The 16784-nt window shown below is 56.5% G+C and overlaps 1 protein-coding gene across 2 annotated transcripts in view; it reads right to left on the bottom strand.

The window, feature by feature from the left end:
- LOC136310939 (protein FAM169B-like) overlaps window positions 1-16784 on the bottom strand; it is a 47266-nt gene that overhangs the window by 18043 nt on the left and 12439 nt on the right. The window contains exons 2-5 of one of the 2 annotated variants that reach the window (XM_066240009.1): window positions 12401-12531; window positions 8801-8900; window positions 634-723; window positions 366-451 (exon numbers count right to left, since the gene is read on the bottom strand). In XM_066240009.1, the coding sequence (XP_066096106.1) occupies window positions 366-451; window positions 634-723; window positions 8801-8900; window positions 12401-12531 (407 nt within the window). The remainder of the gene's footprint in view (window positions 1-365; window positions 452-633; window positions 724-8800; window positions 8901-12400; window positions 12532-16784) is intronic. The other variant, XM_066240008.1, reaches the window with a different exon arrangement.

The raw sequence follows: 16784 nt of genomic DNA, 5'->3' as shown, positions 1-16784 counted from the left end.
CACGCCACGAGTACCACCTGGCCCATGAAAGGGGCCAGCACAGCCGCCCAAACAGGGGCCCCGGGCAGCCCCATGGGGCAGCATGTGCCACGGCTGAACCTCACACCCCATTAACCTGCTGGGTCCCCCTCAGCTCCGTGGGAAGAGACTGGCCCTGCGGTCCCCGGGGGCTCAGACCTTAGCCCCCAGGACTGGGACAGTGCCCTTCTGTGGGTCAGCGCCCCCCACCCCAGTGTGGGGTCCTCTGTTGATCAGCAGTCCTGGACAAAGGAGCCACGGGGGACAGCTCTCAGGTGCTCACGTGGGAAGAGCACGGTGCTGTCACCGCCTCTTCTGCATCGTCCACCACAACGCGGTCCCCTCACCTGCATCAGCCCTCCTCTCGCAGGGTCAGAGGTTCTCAGCGCGTCTTCGGGGGACCACCAGGACTCCTTTAGGTACACAGCCACAACTGAAGAGAGAGCCGAGACAAGATTACGACGGGCACACAGTCAGCTGGGCACCAGGGCGCGGGCTCAACTGCATGCAGCCTCCCTCCCCAGCCAGAGGACAGTGTGCGTGGGCAGAGCAGGCACCACTGCTGGAGCTGAAGTGTTCGAGAGCACCAACCAGGACAGGGATGACCTCTTTCACCTGAAGGGCATGTCACAGGTGTCTTCATAGCTGGCCTGCAGTGAACCCCAAACCTAATGGTGCTGGGCCTTTTTTTTTTCCTGTATTTTTCTGAAGCCAGAAACAGGGAGAGACAGTCAGACAGACTCCCACATGCGCCTGACCGGGATCCACCCGGCACGCCCACCAGGAGGCGATGCTCTGCCCCTCCGGGGCGTTGCTCTGTTGCGACCAGAGCCACTCTAGTGCCTGGGGCAGAGGCCGAGGAGCCATCCCCAGCGCCTGGGCCATCTTTGCTCCAGTGGAGCCTCAGCTGCAGGAGGGGAAGAGAGAGACAGAGGGGAAGGAGAGGGGGAGGGGTGGAGAAGCAGATGGGCGCTTCTCCTGTGTGCCCTGGCCGGGAATTGAACCCAGGACTTCTGCACACCAGGCTGACGCTCTACCACTGAGCCAACCAGCCAGGGCCGATGCTGGGCCTTTTTACACACCAATATTGACCAATTCAGTGGCTGAGGGTTACACTCCTTTTCAAAGTCCCACTATGTGTCACACCTCGGAACGCCCCAAATTCAGTCAAACTCAGCATTATCTAAGGGGCACCCAGCAAGCCACTGGAGCAGCCCAGCTCCCGCACCAGAGTGGTTAATTTTTTACAACGGATGGAGGTATGTACACGTCATGATTGTCCGGAGCTCATCGTTTGCAGTAGGGTTCACTTCGGGGTTGTACACGGACTGGTCTGCTCTGATGCCTGATGACACGTGGCCCTTGTTCTCACGTGGGACAGAGTACTTCACTGCCCCCAAGTCCCCTCTGCTCCAGGATGTCCCCCTCCCTCCCTGCAACCTTGCAACTCCCTGAACCACTGAACTTCTCACCGTCTCCCTAGTGTTACCTTTTCCAGAACACCACAGGGTCGGAATCATCCACCGTGTGGACTGTTTGGATTCGTGACAGACCTTTATGGTTCCCCTGGGTTTTGATTTCTCAAAACCCTTTTCAGTGTTGTATACTATTCCACTGAGTGGACACACTGTGACCTATTTCCCTTCTGGTGTCTTCTCTATTCCCCTTTTATTGCCACGCTCACACCTGCTTCTCCAGCCAGGTGCCTGTGCCCCAGGGGTCCGGAAGCCACAAAATAAAAAAGATACATCCTCCTAGTCAAAAGATTAGGAGGAAAATGGTAACGTGGGGTAGAAAACGGAAATCTTGGACATGGACTGGGAAGCTCAAGGCTTTCGGGCAAGTGTTGTGGGTCAGTCAGGTTGAGCCCCCCCCCCCCCCCCCCCCCCCCCCGTCCTCTGTGCTCTCTGAGGAACTTTGGGAGGACACCCTGTAAGGACCAGGCCACAGCAGCATGAGCTCAGTACTGCACATGAACCTGCAGAGCCAGCCCCCCTTCCTAAAACCAGGAGCATCTAACCCACCCTGTCAGTTTCATGCCATTGGCGAATTATTTCATCTCCCACAACAGTTCCCAGATGGACAGGGCCGGCTGAGAGAGAAGGGCCAGTTAGATGCCTGAAAATGGCCTGATTAATTCAGCTGAATTCCTGTTAAAAGGTGGCCCCCACTGAATCTGCAGGATTAGAAAGCCGTAAGGATTATTTTCTTGCCTAACAAGATGAATCAATGAAAGATGTTCAGTTTACTGATACAGAGCATTCCTAGAACTCAGGTGTTTGATGTGTTTAGGCAGCTTCAAACAGGGAACGTGTTCCAGCCTGGTGTTTGCATGATGCCTTGTAAGTTCCACGGTGCCAAGCAGAGTATTAATTAGTCACACGGGTTGTCACCCAGCAGACGGAACTTTTCTTTCAGAACGGAATCGCGAGCTGCTAGAAAGCAGTGAAAGTGAGGTCCAGTCGAGTGGAACAGGCCTAAAATAAACTGCCCTGCGTCCCGACTCTCAGGAAACGGACTCAGCCCTCCAGAGAGCAGGGCTTTTAATCAGACAAGCATGACACCCAGACAGGAGGCCGGACGGGCAGCAGAGCCGCGGACAGGGCTGCACCCAGCCAGGGAGGACAGAGGACAGTCCTGGGGGTTGACCGTCGCGGCAGAACCGGCCTTGGGGCGTCAGTTCTGAGACCCTGGAGCCAGTAAGGTTGGACAGCTGCCAAACAGAGAGCACACACCCCTGGTTCTGAAAGAACAAAACAGTTCTGGTTGGTGAGCATCCCTCTCCTCACCCAGGCTGAGCGGACGCTAGGCACCTGCAGGAGGAGTGTGTGCAGGGTGCCGACCACACCCGGGCAGGCACGGTTAGTGGGGGCACCTTGCTGAGCTGACTCAGTCCCCTGCTCTCTGTGAGTGACAGGTCATACGGGCCACAGAGCAGACGTCAGCAACGGGTTGCACTCCATGACACTCCACAGCGTTCCCGACAAGCTAAGACAGCGAGACAGGTCCCCGAGGCCGACTCCCTGGCAGCCTGGAGGCCCAGAACGATCAGCTGAACTCAGCGGCTGGCTGCACCATCGGTGCTGGGCTGGCACCGAGGCCAGGGAGCGAGTCCCGTCCTTGCCCCTGGGAGCTGGCAGCCTGAACAGGAAGAGAGACCCAAACGAGCCGCTCCGATAGGAGGCGCGGGAATCTGAGCTGGGACCCGGGGGGTCACCAGGACCCGGAGGAAGGAGGCAGTTATGCTGAGGATGCTGGGAAAGGACCCTGGGAGTCCCGCCTACGTGGGCTCTGGCAGCACCAGGTGAAAATCCAACAGGCGGAAGTGACAAGCGAGGGCCCTGCAGGCAACACCACCTCTGAGCCCAGGCCGGAGCCCTGCAAGTCCAAGGCCACACTCAGGGCACCGCCAGCCTCGGGCTGGGGCAGCCAGATGGGGCCAGACAAGGGCGACGCCCCTGTGCAGTCCACCCTGACTGCACCGGCTGAAGAAGGCAAGGCTAGTGCACAGGGGACTGTCCCTCTCCCGAGTCCCAGCAGCGAGCCCCGCCCCCACACGGACTGCAAGCGGCTCACGACCTGGCCTACGATGTGAACTTCTTCAGCCACCGTGGAGGGGGCTTCAAGTTCCTCTGCTGCTTCTCCAGCACCCCCCATCGCGCCCCTGGAGTCTAAGCCTCCACTGTCCCATTACAAATCAAAGAAATATGTAGTCCCCACTGCGCCAAAAAAAAAAGAAAGAAAAAGAAAAAACCAAAGTTGAACCAAAGTGACAGGCCATCTTCACAGAAACAAAATACACTTTACAAAAATTGCTGAAAATTTCTGGCAGAGGCCTGTGCGTAAACACATGCCGAGGTGCTGCATGACTTCTAAGCAACACTGACCACAGTGGCCCGTCGTTCAAGGGGAGGGAGAGCACGGGAGCTGACACAGCGGCTGTCGCACGGCATCACGCGGGCTCCCCTTTCCACACCACGTCCTCCTCGTGGGAGAGCGCTTCCCGGGTGACCCGGGAACGTGGGTGCTTCCGCCTGGGGAAGGGGGCATCTCAGCATCAGCCTCTCTGTGGGTCCCAAGCCGAAAGCTGTGTGGTTTCCGTGTGGCCAGCTCTGAGCTCCGGGAGGAGGGACTGAGATGGGGAGCCTGGAGCCGAGGGAGAGCCGACTGGGACGGGGTGGGGGCAGGAAGAAACCCACCCCAGAGCCGCTCCATCTAGGAAGGGACGCTGACAGTCAGCAGGCGGGACAACAGTGGACACAGTGAGTGTCTCGGTCGGGAAGGCGGCAGGGGTGAAAGCCCCGGAGGCCTCGAAGCAGCCCCGCCCCCAGACCACAGCTCCACCCCTGACACTCAGAATACTCTCCTTGGACCTTCCCTGCTTTCCAAATACCAGGAGCCCCTTGGTACGAACGACATGCCCTTGTCTGTGGGAGGCCATCTTCCCCGGCGTTTCAGACCCACTCACAGGAAGTGCCGTAAATTAACAGGGAGGGAAGGAAGGGTTCCCAAACAATGGCCAACATGTGTTCCTACAAGACAATGTTATCGCTGTGCACAGTGCTTCAGCCGGCGCCCACCACAGCCCAGGGAAACAGCTCTCGCCATGCCCAGCATGAGTCAGCCTGCTGCGCATGGGAACTCAGGTCCCATTCAACCCGGGGGCCGCCTGACACCGGTGAGTGTGTGAGGCCAGATGGGCCCCACGCTCCAGGAGGAGGTGTTCAAACCGAGGCTGGGTTTCCAGCCAGAACTCTTTCCCCCAAACTGTCGAACCCACCAATTAAGTGGGCCCCACCCATGCAGAAGGGGGGAGGGTAAGACCCATCTTGGGCAGATGCTTATCCCTGCATTATCCAGAAAGCCAGCACGCGGTCCCTCTGTGGACAGGGGAATAAAGCCAATGCGGTACGTCTACACAGTGGAATACTACCCGGCCATAAAAAAGAACAGACTCTTACCACTCACAACAAAAAGCCAGCACAGACTCAACTGCAAAGAGCCAGTGTCCACAGGATCAGGAGAGACGGCTGACCACGTGGTCCCTGGACACCTGGTGTCTGTGAGCCTGAGGGGGCAGCGGCAAGGGTGGGGTCACCACAACTGGACACTAGAGGAGAAGGTGCACTGGCTTCTCCCTATTCTAAATCTGAGACTTTCCAGGGAAACCAGCCTGTCCTCTACTCCAGCCACATCGGCTTGACCCTAGTGGACACACACGGCCCCCACTTCACCAGGCCGGGAGGACAGGCCACCCTGAGGGGCAGAGCTGGGGTCCAGCCCCCCACCCCCACCGGAGGGCCAGGCCTTGCCCTCCAAGGCACAGGCAGGACGAGGAGTGCTCTCGCCGGGTCCCTCTTCACGGGGGTCAGCCGTTCACGGCACCCCCACCCCACCTTTTGGACTCCCACCCCGATTCCTCTCCAGAATCCGAGCAGCCTGCAAAGGGGCGAGGGGCGTCCCAGAAAGGGCCCCCAGGGGCACACCTCACCTCCCACCCTCCCAGTGCCCCTGACCCACCACCCGCCTGCCCCCAGAAGGGCCCGGACCAGGCCTGGCCCCAACACCTCACCTCCCACCCTCCCAGTGCCCCTGACCCACCACCCACCTGCCCCCACAAGGGCCCGGACCAGGCCTGGCCCCAACACCTCACCTCCCACCCTCCCAGTGCCCCTGACCCACCACCCGCCTGCCCCCACAAGGGCCCGGACCAGGCCTGGCCCCAACACCTCACCTCCCACCCTCCCAGTGCCCCTGACCCACCACCCGCCTGCCCCCAGCAAAGCCCGGACCAGGCCTGGCCCCAACACCTCACCTCCCACCCTCCCAGTGCCCCTGACCCACCACCCGCCTGCCCCCAGCAAAGCCCGGACCAGGCCTGGCCCCAGGCCCTCCATGTTGCAACCCCGCCCGGCCCAGGGCAGCCGTGAGCACGGCAGGTCCCTGGGGCTCTGGCTTCCTCTGAAAGTTTGCCTTGGCTCCTGCCACCGCTGCGAGCCCAGAACGGGGACACTCTTCCAAGAAAAAGTCATAATTTTTTCATTCCCTGCCTGTTTTTCTCAGGGTGCCCATGACATGCAAACACCAGAAATTGCAAAAAAAAAAGTCCGTATCCACATGGAGGACGGTTCCGCTCGGACAGAGAACATCCTGGAAGTGGGCTGGCGGGGAGACGGTCTTACTGGGGAGGTCAGCGCGTGGTTCCCCGGAGGTCCTGCGTTCTGTTTCTCAGGCCCCTCCCCCACCCGCGGTGTCCCCTCTGCACAGCAGGCAAAGGGGGGTTCACCCAACACCCTCTGGGAAGAGTCCAGAAGATCTAAGTGACATGACACCTCCCCTCAAAGAGCTCCCTGTCTACATAAGAAGGTCAGCCGCCAGAGAGGACAGAGAGGAATGGAGGCTGGTGACAGCATGTCCCCGCACCGAGGGGGCACCTGGGGTCCAGGGCCCTGCGTGCACAATGTCCAGCACATTCAGAAACGAGCTTACAGTGCTCTCACCACCACCAAGCACAGTGACACCCAGCCGCCCCCAGCCTTCCTCCTGTCCCTCCACCCACCCCGAGTCCTGTCATCTCTACTCTCCCTCCAGCCTGGTTCCCCTGTCCTCTGCCAGGCCCCCTGTGGCGTCTCTCCCGGGGGTTCATGGCCGTGTCCGTCCCTCTACCCACCCCCAAGCACGGTCACAGTGACAGCATCCTGTCAGGGGCTGCAGAGCAGACAGGACCCGGCCTCCCACCCAGGACTGCACACAGCACGTCCCCGGGCGTCACTCTCACTCCCCTCGGCCCACCCTCCCAAGAGGGCTCAGGGCAGAAGGGGGAGATTGTGGAAGGAAATGTCAAAATGTTCAAAGAAGGGACTGATGTGACTCCTGGTCAGACCTGGACAGGCAGGTGCTGCCCAGGAGTGAGCAGGAGCCGCTGTCGGGGTCCCCTGTGCCCGGGTCCCACCCCCACCGGCACCCCAGGGCTGACGCCCGCCTCTGAGACCACGGTGTGGGCAGTGGCGAGCCTCTCGGGCCTCCTGCCCCGTTCTGACCAGACTATCACGTCCCTGCCAAGAGCCAGGCTTGGCTGTCCCCGACACCCAGCAATGCCCGAGAGTCCCCTTCCTCGGGAGCACTGGGGCATGGGGGCATTGGGTCTCCTTCATTTGACTCCATGACAGACTGACATTTTGTAATAAGTCTCTTGACATTCTTTGCCCTGACCTATGGTCATCTAACCACTGCATGTTCCAGGGGAAAAAAAATCTCAGTTATTGTCAGAAAGAGCTGACAAGCAGATAGTCTCATCGAGAAAGAGCTACACCTGTGGCCCAGGAGCTTGGAGAGAGGCCTCCATCAGAAAGGGTCCGCTGTGCACAGGACAGCGCAGAGGACGGAAGAGCCCCGTCGCCGAGGACAGGTCCTCAGGACCAGCACCGTCCTTGCAAACCCGAGGAGCCAAGGCCAGAGTGCTGAGTGAGCTTGAGCCAGCGGGAAGTGGTCAGGAAGGCTGGCTGGATGCAGAGGGGAAGCTCTCCGGGTGGAAACTCCCTGGGCGGGAGCGCTCCCTGGGTGGAAGTGGCAGTGGTCACAGAGGAAGGCCTGTCCGAACAGGGAAGGCAGAGCATCCCCAGACCTGGAGCAAGGCTGGTGGCTGGAAAGGGCGGGAAGGCGGAAGGAGGGGGAACATCGGCCATGTTCAGAGACGCTCGCGTCTCTAGATCCAGTGAACGGACATCCCAGGGCCACACGGTCCCCCGGGAAGGAGATCCTGCCGTTGTAAACACCTTGTCCCTGGGAGCCTGGCAGCCTAGGGTCGGCCACAAAGAGCAAACACGAGCCAGCGCTGTCCTGGTGGGCGCGTGCGGAGGGAGACCTTGGAACGAACTAGCCCTGGTTCCCTGAAAAGCCCTCCTGAGGGTGGTCTGCAGTAAACTATGAAAGGTCCATAGAGAAACTGCTAGGAAAGACAGACCGGAGTTAAAATCAACCTGAGTTCACCAAGACCAGACAGACAAGGCAAAGTGGCCTCACTCCCGTTTCCAACAAGTGTCCCTGGCTGGTGTCAGGAGAGTCATTACACAGAAGTCCTCTCTCTGACTCAGCCGGGCTCCCCTCTGTTGAACTTCAGACGTGCACGGCGTACAATCCCTCGGAACTGCTGTGGTGACCTAGATACACAGCGAGCCAGGGGCTGGGTGTGCACTCAGGGGTGCAATAACTGCACGAACACAGTGCCAGCACCTCTGTAACAACTTGGGTTAGAGGCAAAGGATGCCCTCCAATGGCAATGAGCACACAGCCAGGAGGAGCGAGTATAGCTGAGGGAAGGGCTGGCTCTCCACATGAGCACAGGTGCCCGGACAGGACACCAGAGCACAAGCAACAACAGTGACAAAAGGAAACATATGAACTGGACCTGGCCTGCACCTTCTCCCCTGCACTCGCCCTGCGACCCCGGGCAGGTCGCGGCCACACGGCCTCCTCTGCCCGGGGGGCATGAAATGGCCCCTGTGCGCGCAGCCAGACGTCCCTCATGAGAACAGCTGGTCCACCCCCAAAGGCAGGCCTGCACGCCGTCACTGCGGGCAAGGGAGCGTCGAGTGTCTCTATTAAAAACAATCAGTGTGTGTCAGTGAACAGACATACACACTGTCTGATCTCCACACGCTGAACACCCAGCACTTCTGCCTGGATGGACTTCTAAGTCCAAACACCATCTCCTAGGTTGGGCTCCAGACACAGCACTCTAATTCTGAGTCCGTGTGTTTTAAACCCATGAACAACTACCCACCTGTCTGTGTGTCCTGGGGACTGACCAAGACCAAGATTTTATGCTGAGGCTCGTCGTGGTGCACGGTGCAGAAGCAAAGGGACGAAGCTTCCAGTTTGACCTGAAATGGACAATAAAATCACCGTTTTGTTCTTTGATCACAGGAAGGGCGCTGGATACCACGTAACAATTAGCACAGTACTGGCCAAAAGAGCAGTTACACTGAGGGTAATGTGACAGGTTGTGGCAACACAAAAATGGAAGACCCGCCCACTCTGAGCCCAACACGAAGGGTGAGGTGACGGAGGCTCTCAGCTGTCACCCTCCCAGCACACGTGCTCTTCCCTCCCCCACCTGTCCACTGGGCAGGCACCCGACCTGGGCCTCAACCTGTGAGAGCAGAGGGCCACGCCAGCCTGGGGCCACTCTGTGGACAAGCCTGTGTGCCCCCCACGACGCCACCCGCCGTGGCTGCCCTGGCCGGGTCTCTGCAAGCAGTCTCGAGAAACCGCCGCCCGTCCGGTGCGGGCTCTGCCCCGGCACCCTGGGACAGGGAACTTCGGTGCCAGGCACCTGCTGGCTTATGAACGAGAGGAACACCAAGCAGCATGTTCGAGGCCCCCACCGAATGCGGGGACTGTCCCCGAGGGCCTCTCTCAAGCGCCCACATCCCAAACCCTCTCCTTGTGGCTACCAAACCACCAGCTCCCAGCTCCCAGCTCCCAGCGCAGAAGGTCAACAATCACATTGCAGAGCCCATTCTGAACAAAGAGGAGGCACAACAGAGGGAGAGAAGGGTGGGTGGGCTGAGGGAGGTGGCAAGTGGCTGGTAAAGTCTACAGCAGGCCTCCACAGTTTTAGAACAAACCCTGAGACCTGAACATATCTCCGTGCCGCCTCGTCTTCAAGTCACCTTAGCGAAGGGTCCGCAGTAGTTCTGTGAAGCATGGTGTACCCACCAGACGGCCATTACAAGGCCACTGCAAACTCTATACACAAAGCCCTGTGTTGACAGGGAAGGAGGCTTAGTACAGAGACTTGTATTCAGACTGCGATCTGGATACTCAAACATCACATGCAGAAATAGAAGCTGAACGGAAACACGTCAAGTGTTTACAACGGGCCCTGGCTGGTTGGCTCTGTGATAGAGTGTCGGCCCAGCATGTGGAAATCCCAGGTTCGATTCCAGGTCAGAGCACACAGGAGAAGTATCCACCTGCTTCTCTACTCCCTCACCCCACCCTCTCTCTCTTCCCCTCTTCCCCTCCTACAGCCATGGCTTATTTTAGCAAGTTGGCACCAGGTACTGAGGATGGCCCCAGGGCCTCGCCTCAGGTGCTGAAATAGCTTGGTTGCTGAGCAATGGAGCAGTGGCCTCAGATGGGCACAACATTGCCCCATAAGAGGCTTGCTGGGTGGATCCTGGTTGGGATGCATGTGGGAATCTGTCTCTCTGCCTCTCTGTCTCTCACTTAATTAAAATAATAATAATAATAACACATTTACAGTGGTTAACTGGTGACTGCATCTTCACTGGCCTTGGCTATGGTTCCAACATTTTACCATGAGGCATGCCCTGCTTTATAACCAGAAAAATCAGTAAGTATGATTGCATTTTAAAGGGATAGGACCATTTCAAGACCGAAAACAGAGTCAATTATGAAAAGAAAGGACTTTTAGGGGACCAGGGTGATGTGCCATGATACATCCTTTCTTTTTGTTTGGGGGAAAAAAATCTCTCTGGGGTCAAAAAGAAAAGTTGAAATTTGCTAAAAGCAAAAACAAGGCCCAATGCCATCCAAAATTAGACTATTTCAACTGAACAAATGGTAAGAAATTTCTGCCATTTGTTAACTAGCTGCTAAAATGGTAGGAAAACAACTGATTATTGTCATAAATCTTTTTTTACAAGGCGAGAAGCAACTAGGTATGAAGTCATTCTAACATTCCTATCACATGAGAACAAGTTAATTTGGGTCAACTGTCTTGTTTTGTTATGATTTTGCTAGTAACACTAAAATCATCCACACCCTAAGCATACAATATATTTAGGTTTCTGAAAACTAACGTCCATAAATGAGCGTGAAACACAAGCAGATGATCGAAACTTCACCCTTAAGTACTTGGGGGCCAACTTGTATCTCACCACACTGCTCGGTTACCTGGCATTGCCCACACTCCCTCCAACGCCACCTCATCCCCTGACTCCAGAGCGAGGGAGCCCCTGGCCTCGACCAAGAGCTTGCTTTCGTCTCTGCTCACACTGCCACCAGGGGGCGCCACAAGCACGTGCATACAGCGACCTCCCTGGGCCGATCAACCAGGAGCGGCCACTCCTGGGAACCAGATTCTTCTGGGAGCTGATTGCACATCTCAAGGGAGCCCCACTATGTAAACTGCACAGGCCCTTGTTTTAATTCACGCTGGGATAACTTCAGTTCAGAGAAATAAAACCTCTTCGGCCTCAACCAACTGTGCTGGACAGAGAGCGACAAAATCCGGGCTGGGTGACATCTTGTCCGTACAGAACAAGAAAATCTTGTCGCTTTCAGCGGGTCAGCCTCAAATCTGAAAGAAAGGTGACTGACCTACATGCAGCCTAGGCGTCACATATATTTTCATTGGCTGTGGGGGTGGGGAATGTATGAATTTCACACACAATCCCACCATTCTTATGAACGGCTCTCACTTCTCTCCACTCCCTCCTGGTCTGTATTCAAGAGGCAACCTCAGCAGTGCTGAATATCGTAATGGCTGTCACTGCATTCCAACCGACGGAACATCGTTCCCAAGCACAGCATTTTATTCTTTTTTTTCTTTTTTTCTTTTTTCTGAAGCTGGAAACAGGGAGAGACAGTCAGACAGACTCCCGCATGCGCCCGACCGGGATCCACCCGGCACGCCCACCAGGGGCGGTGCTCTGCCCCCCAGGGGGCGATGCTCTGCCCATCCGGGGCGTCGCTCTGTTGCGACCAGAGCCACTCTAGCACCTGGGGCAGAGGCCAAGGAGCCATCCCCAGCGGCCGGGCCATCTTTGCTCCAATGGAGCCTTGGCTGCGGGAGGGGAAGAGAGAGCAGAGAGGAAAGCGCGGCGGAGGGGTGGAGAAGCAAATGGGCGCTTCTCCTCTGTGCCCTGGCCGGGAATCGAACCCGGGTCCTCTGCACGCTAGGCCGACGCTCTACCGCTGCCCAAGCACAGCATTTTAGAGCAGAGCCAAACCTCCGAGACCAAAGACCATCCAATCCCCTCGTGCTACAAATAGGGAAACTGAGGCCCAGCCAGGCGACCCATACAGTGTTTCATTTAAGCCTCGTCACCACAGTATGATGCAGGCTTCGTCACTGTCCCCGTTTCAGAGATGAGAATACCAAGATCAGAGAGGTTGAGACACTTGCTCAAGGTTGCACAGCTGGCACGCGGTAGGTATAGGATTCTCGACAGGCTGTGTGGCTCACGGCCTTGCAGAACTAACCTTGAGACGCTTCTCAGGGTGGAATTACTGTAGTTTTTCCCTCGAGGAGGTTTTTCTTTTTTAATCCGCAATCCCTTTCACTAACATTTCACTTTCTAGTTGGTTTGATTTTCCGGAGATCTCTATCAGCAAGAAAGATCACACATACCTGCTCCCCGGTGGGAAGGGTCAAGACCTCTGCGGAGGGCTGCAGCCCGGCTCTGAGGGTGGTGTAGTAAGCCAGCGCTGCCTCCCGATGTCTTTCAGGGTCATCTTCCAAAATATCCACGGGGTAAGTGCCTGGTAGGGGCAGAAGAAGGCAAGAAAGGACATCGGTTTGATTCTTCTGTGAAAGGGGGAATCACGTACTTTTTAAAGATTGAAAAAAGAAAAAAAGGCCCTGGCCGGTTGGCTTAGCGGTAGAGCGTCGGCCTGGCGTGCGGGGGACCTGGGTTCGATTCCCGGCCAGGGCACATAGGAGAAGCGCCCATTTGCTTCTCCACCCCCCATTCCCCCCCTCCTTCCTCTCTGTCTCTCTCTTCCCCTCCCGCAGCCGAGGGAGGGCGCTGGGGATGGCTCCTTGGCCTCTGCCCCAGGTGCTAGAGTGGCTCTTGTCTCGGCAGAGTAACGCCCTGGAGGGGCAGAGCATCACCCCCTGGTGGGCAGAGCTTCGCCCCTGGTGGGCATGCCGGGTGGATCCCGGTTGGGCGCATGCGGGAGTCTGTCTGACTGTCTCTCCCCGTTTCCAGCTTCAGAAAAATAAAATAAAATAAATAATAATAATAAAAATAAAGGCCCCACACTGCAAGCGCAGGTGTGTGGGTGGCACAGGTGCCCTGAGGAGGTGAACAGGTCTGGGGTGTCCTACGCCCCCGCCGCAGGCCCGCCGGGCTGCCCGGCCCTCGTGGTGGTGCTGATGGGAGGCAGGCTCCGGCGGGGGTGTCCAGATGGGAAACACTAACAGGCTATAATGGCTCGAACTGAACAGGAAATATTTTTCCAAAGCCAAAAGAATGTAATCTTTGCAGGACAATGTAAAACAATTTTATAAAAAAAAAAAAAAAAAAAAGCCCACAGTTGACATGCTAATTCGATGCAGACTGTAAAGAAATGAAAATCCCCAAATGAACCCCAAATTTAAGAATTCACTTTAAGCATATGTTTGCTGTAGTCAGTCAAAGAAGAAAAAGCATTCTTCTCAGGAAAATGCTTAAATCATGCAAGATCTGTGTTCCAAAGCCTGAGTTCCCAGGGTAGCTTAAAAGGCATGCCACACTGCCCTGAGCCATGGCTTATTCCCACTGGGGGTCAGCCAGCCACTGCTGGGTAAGGCCTAATGCTCAAGGTTTTTCCCAGCGCTTTGTGGTCCTCCCTATGTAAACAGCAATCTTAATTAATAAAGACTGTCAGATGGGTCAATGCTCTGCATTTAAATCCATGAGTGATTCAGGGTCATTTGCAGAATATTTTCTCCAAATAATACTTCACCACAAAGATTAGGAAAATTCTTTCACTTTAGCAAAGTGTAATTTTACTCATGTGAGACACTTGAATAAAGATAGTTTACAGCCCTGGCTGGTTTGCTCAGTGGTAGAACATCAGCCTGGCGTGTGGAAGTCCCAGATTCAATTCCCGGCCAGGGCACATAGGAGAAGCACCCATCTGCTTCTCACCCCTCCCCTTCTCTTTTCTCTCTGTCTCTCTCTTCCCCTCCCGCAGTCAAGGCTCCATTGGAGCAAAGTTAACCAGGGTGCTGAGGATGGCTCCATGGCCTCTGCTTCAGGTGCTAGAATGGCTCTGGTTGCAGAGGAGCAACGCCCCAGATGGGCAAAGCCTCACCCCCTGGTGAGCATGCCGGGTGGATTCTGGTCCAGCACATGCGAGAGTCTGTGTCTCAGCCTCCCTGCTTCTCACTTTAGAAAAATACAAAAAAAAAAAAAAAAGTTTAAATTTCACTTGCCCCTCTCAAGTCTTTACTGAAAGCATGTGCCCATTGGTAGCCACACGGCATTATGTCACTGGAAAAGCTGACTGTGACCACCTGGTTTTCTTAGTAATGGGGACTGTCATTCTAAAATTACAAAAAGAACAATTTTTGTTCATGATAATACGTGTGTAAGGATGCAAAATTAAACAGTATATGACTTCTTTTTCTATAAATGGTTAAGAGTAGGTATTGCTTGTACAGTTATTTCATTTTTGCTTTCATTATTTTCACATAAGTGGTATGTTTTTTTCCCCTTCAGAAATTAAAACTTTTCTCTAAAAGGAAATGACCATAAGAAGGGATCCTTATCGTAGGAGCAATCTGCTGAGGGCGGCCACGGGACTCGCTCAGAGCTTAGCAGAGAGCTCAGGGGGCTCGTTTCTGCGCAGAGACAGGAGGACACTGGCAGTGACAGGCAAGAGGAAGCCTCTGTGGAGGCCCCGACTCCGGGGGTCTGCAGGGAGGGTTCCAGATGCCACCTCCACTGCTCAGAGCTCAGCACCCGCGGCTCCTCGGGGTCCCCAGCCCTAGCAGGGGACGTGTTCCACCACACAGCCTGGTCCCCAGAGCTGGGTGTCTGCACATCCCACCACACAGCCTGGTCCCCAGAGCTGGGTGTCTGCACGCTTTAGGAGAACTCGGCATTACGAAGTTCACAAATGCAGACTTCATCCTGAGCCTCCAAAGCAGTCACTGCAGGACGCCTTACCACTGAGAACTGCTCTTCCCTCAAAGCATGATTACATTCAGTTATTTTTAACAGGACCCCTGCACACGGTGGGAACACCCGAATACCCACAGTCGTGCGAGGCAGTGCCTGGCGTGCATTTCGTATCATGGAATCCAAGGTTTGTGCACCTGTCACTGTGACTGTCCTTGGATTATGTCCCAAGGAACACTAGCTCCACAAGGTAGGCCGTGGAAGGGGCCCCTGAGACCAGCAGATTTCAAAAGGGGTGCTCAGAGCTCGCAGCTATGAGTCCCACTCGCCTGCCGGCAGTCTGACCACGTGCCCGTGAGTCCCACGCGCCTGCCGGCAGTCAGACCACGTGCCCGTCAGTCCCACCCGCCTGCCGGCAGTCTGACCACGTGCCCGTGAGTCCCACGCGCCTGCCGGCAGTCTGACCACGTGCCCGTGAGTCCCACGCGCCTGCCGGCAGTCTGACCACGTGCCCGTCAGTCCCACGCGCCTGCCGGCAGTCAGACCACGTGCCCGTCAGTCCCACGCGCCTGCCGGCAGTCAGACCACGTGCCCGTCAGTCCCACGCGCCTGCCGGCAGTCTGACCACGTGCCCGTCAGTCCCACCCGCCTGCCGGCAGTCAGACCACGTGCCCGTGAGTCCCACCCGCCTGCCGGCAGTCTGACCACGTGCCCGTGAGTCCCACCCGCCTGCCGGCAGTCAGACCACGTGCCCGTGAGTCCCACCCGCCTGCCGGCAGTCAGACCACGTAGATTCTGCAGCAATGGAACCCACTTACCCCAGCATGTTTCCCAAACCTACTTAACCAGGACCCCTTGTTCCAGAACAGTAACTGACAGGTGACAAGACTCACGACGGAGAGGCGGGAGGACCCATTGCTACCAGTCTGACAACCAATGCGCCAACACCCAGAGCTCAAGGGCCCCCAGGCAAGGGGGCCGTGTGTCCATGGAGCAGCCCCCGCCCTGAGGCGCAGGGAACAGCAGGGGAAGCAGGAACACACCGGGGTGTTTCGTTGGGTGTTTGAGGAGCAGCGGCTCACCAAAATAGTCTCAGTGGAGCATTGGGGGTAAATAAGAAAAGAAGTTGGAAGGCAGAACGGAGAATGTGCTCAAGGGCTTGCGGCAGACGAGCGGTGCTGTCGGGGAGGAAAGGGCGTGGGCTCCACTCGGGAAAGGTCGGCAGGTGGCGGCGGGGACTGTTCGCACCCGTAACTGACAGAACCTGTCACTCTGGTATCACAGAGTCAGTATTGGCCAATTTGCAGCTTGTCACTGCGTTGGCAGGGAACAAATCCCGGGCCCCCAATCTGAGATGGTAAAATATGCAGAAGACTTTCTGTGTCACCCACACAGAGGTTCACAGAATCCTAATTGCTTTTAATAGGAGGGGTTCCTAATTTGAGCTTCGCTGGGTCTTACTCTTAGGCAAATGACACAAAGATAAAAGTCTTCTTCCCCAGAACCGTGCAAAAGGACATGAGGGGGGCTAAACACACTGCTCCTTCTGCATGCAAAGGGATGTCACACTTGGGGACAAATGTGGAGCCCTACTTTGGGGCAGACGGAAGGAAACTGCATCGCAAACACCCGCTTGGTCCTCACTGACACAAACGCGGGAAGCTCTGGCCTTTCTTGTCTCTAACCTGAGCCACATGCTCCTGTGTGGTCATCGCTGAGGTGTCCTGTTGTCCAACCTTTTCCAGGAGGGAAGAGGCTTTGGCACAGGCTCAGGAGAACTCAAAAAGCCTGGCTCTTTGTGTCCTGAAGTTAATGGACCAAGAACTTGTAAAATTACTGAGCCCGGTATTGGTGGCACAGCACGTGTGGTAGCCCGGAAGCTGGTGGGAAGGTGCTGCAGAGGAC

Source organism: Saccopteryx bilineata, chromosome 7, assembly GCF_036850765.1.
Source record: "Saccopteryx bilineata isolate mSacBil1 chromosome 7, mSacBil1_pri_phased_curated, whole genome shotgun sequence".
Lineage (NCBI taxonomy): Eukaryota > Metazoa > Chordata > Mammalia > Chiroptera > Emballonuridae > Saccopteryx > Saccopteryx bilineata.
Note: the sequence above shows the minus strand (reverse complement) of the source record. Positions and strands in the feature narration are given on the sequence as shown.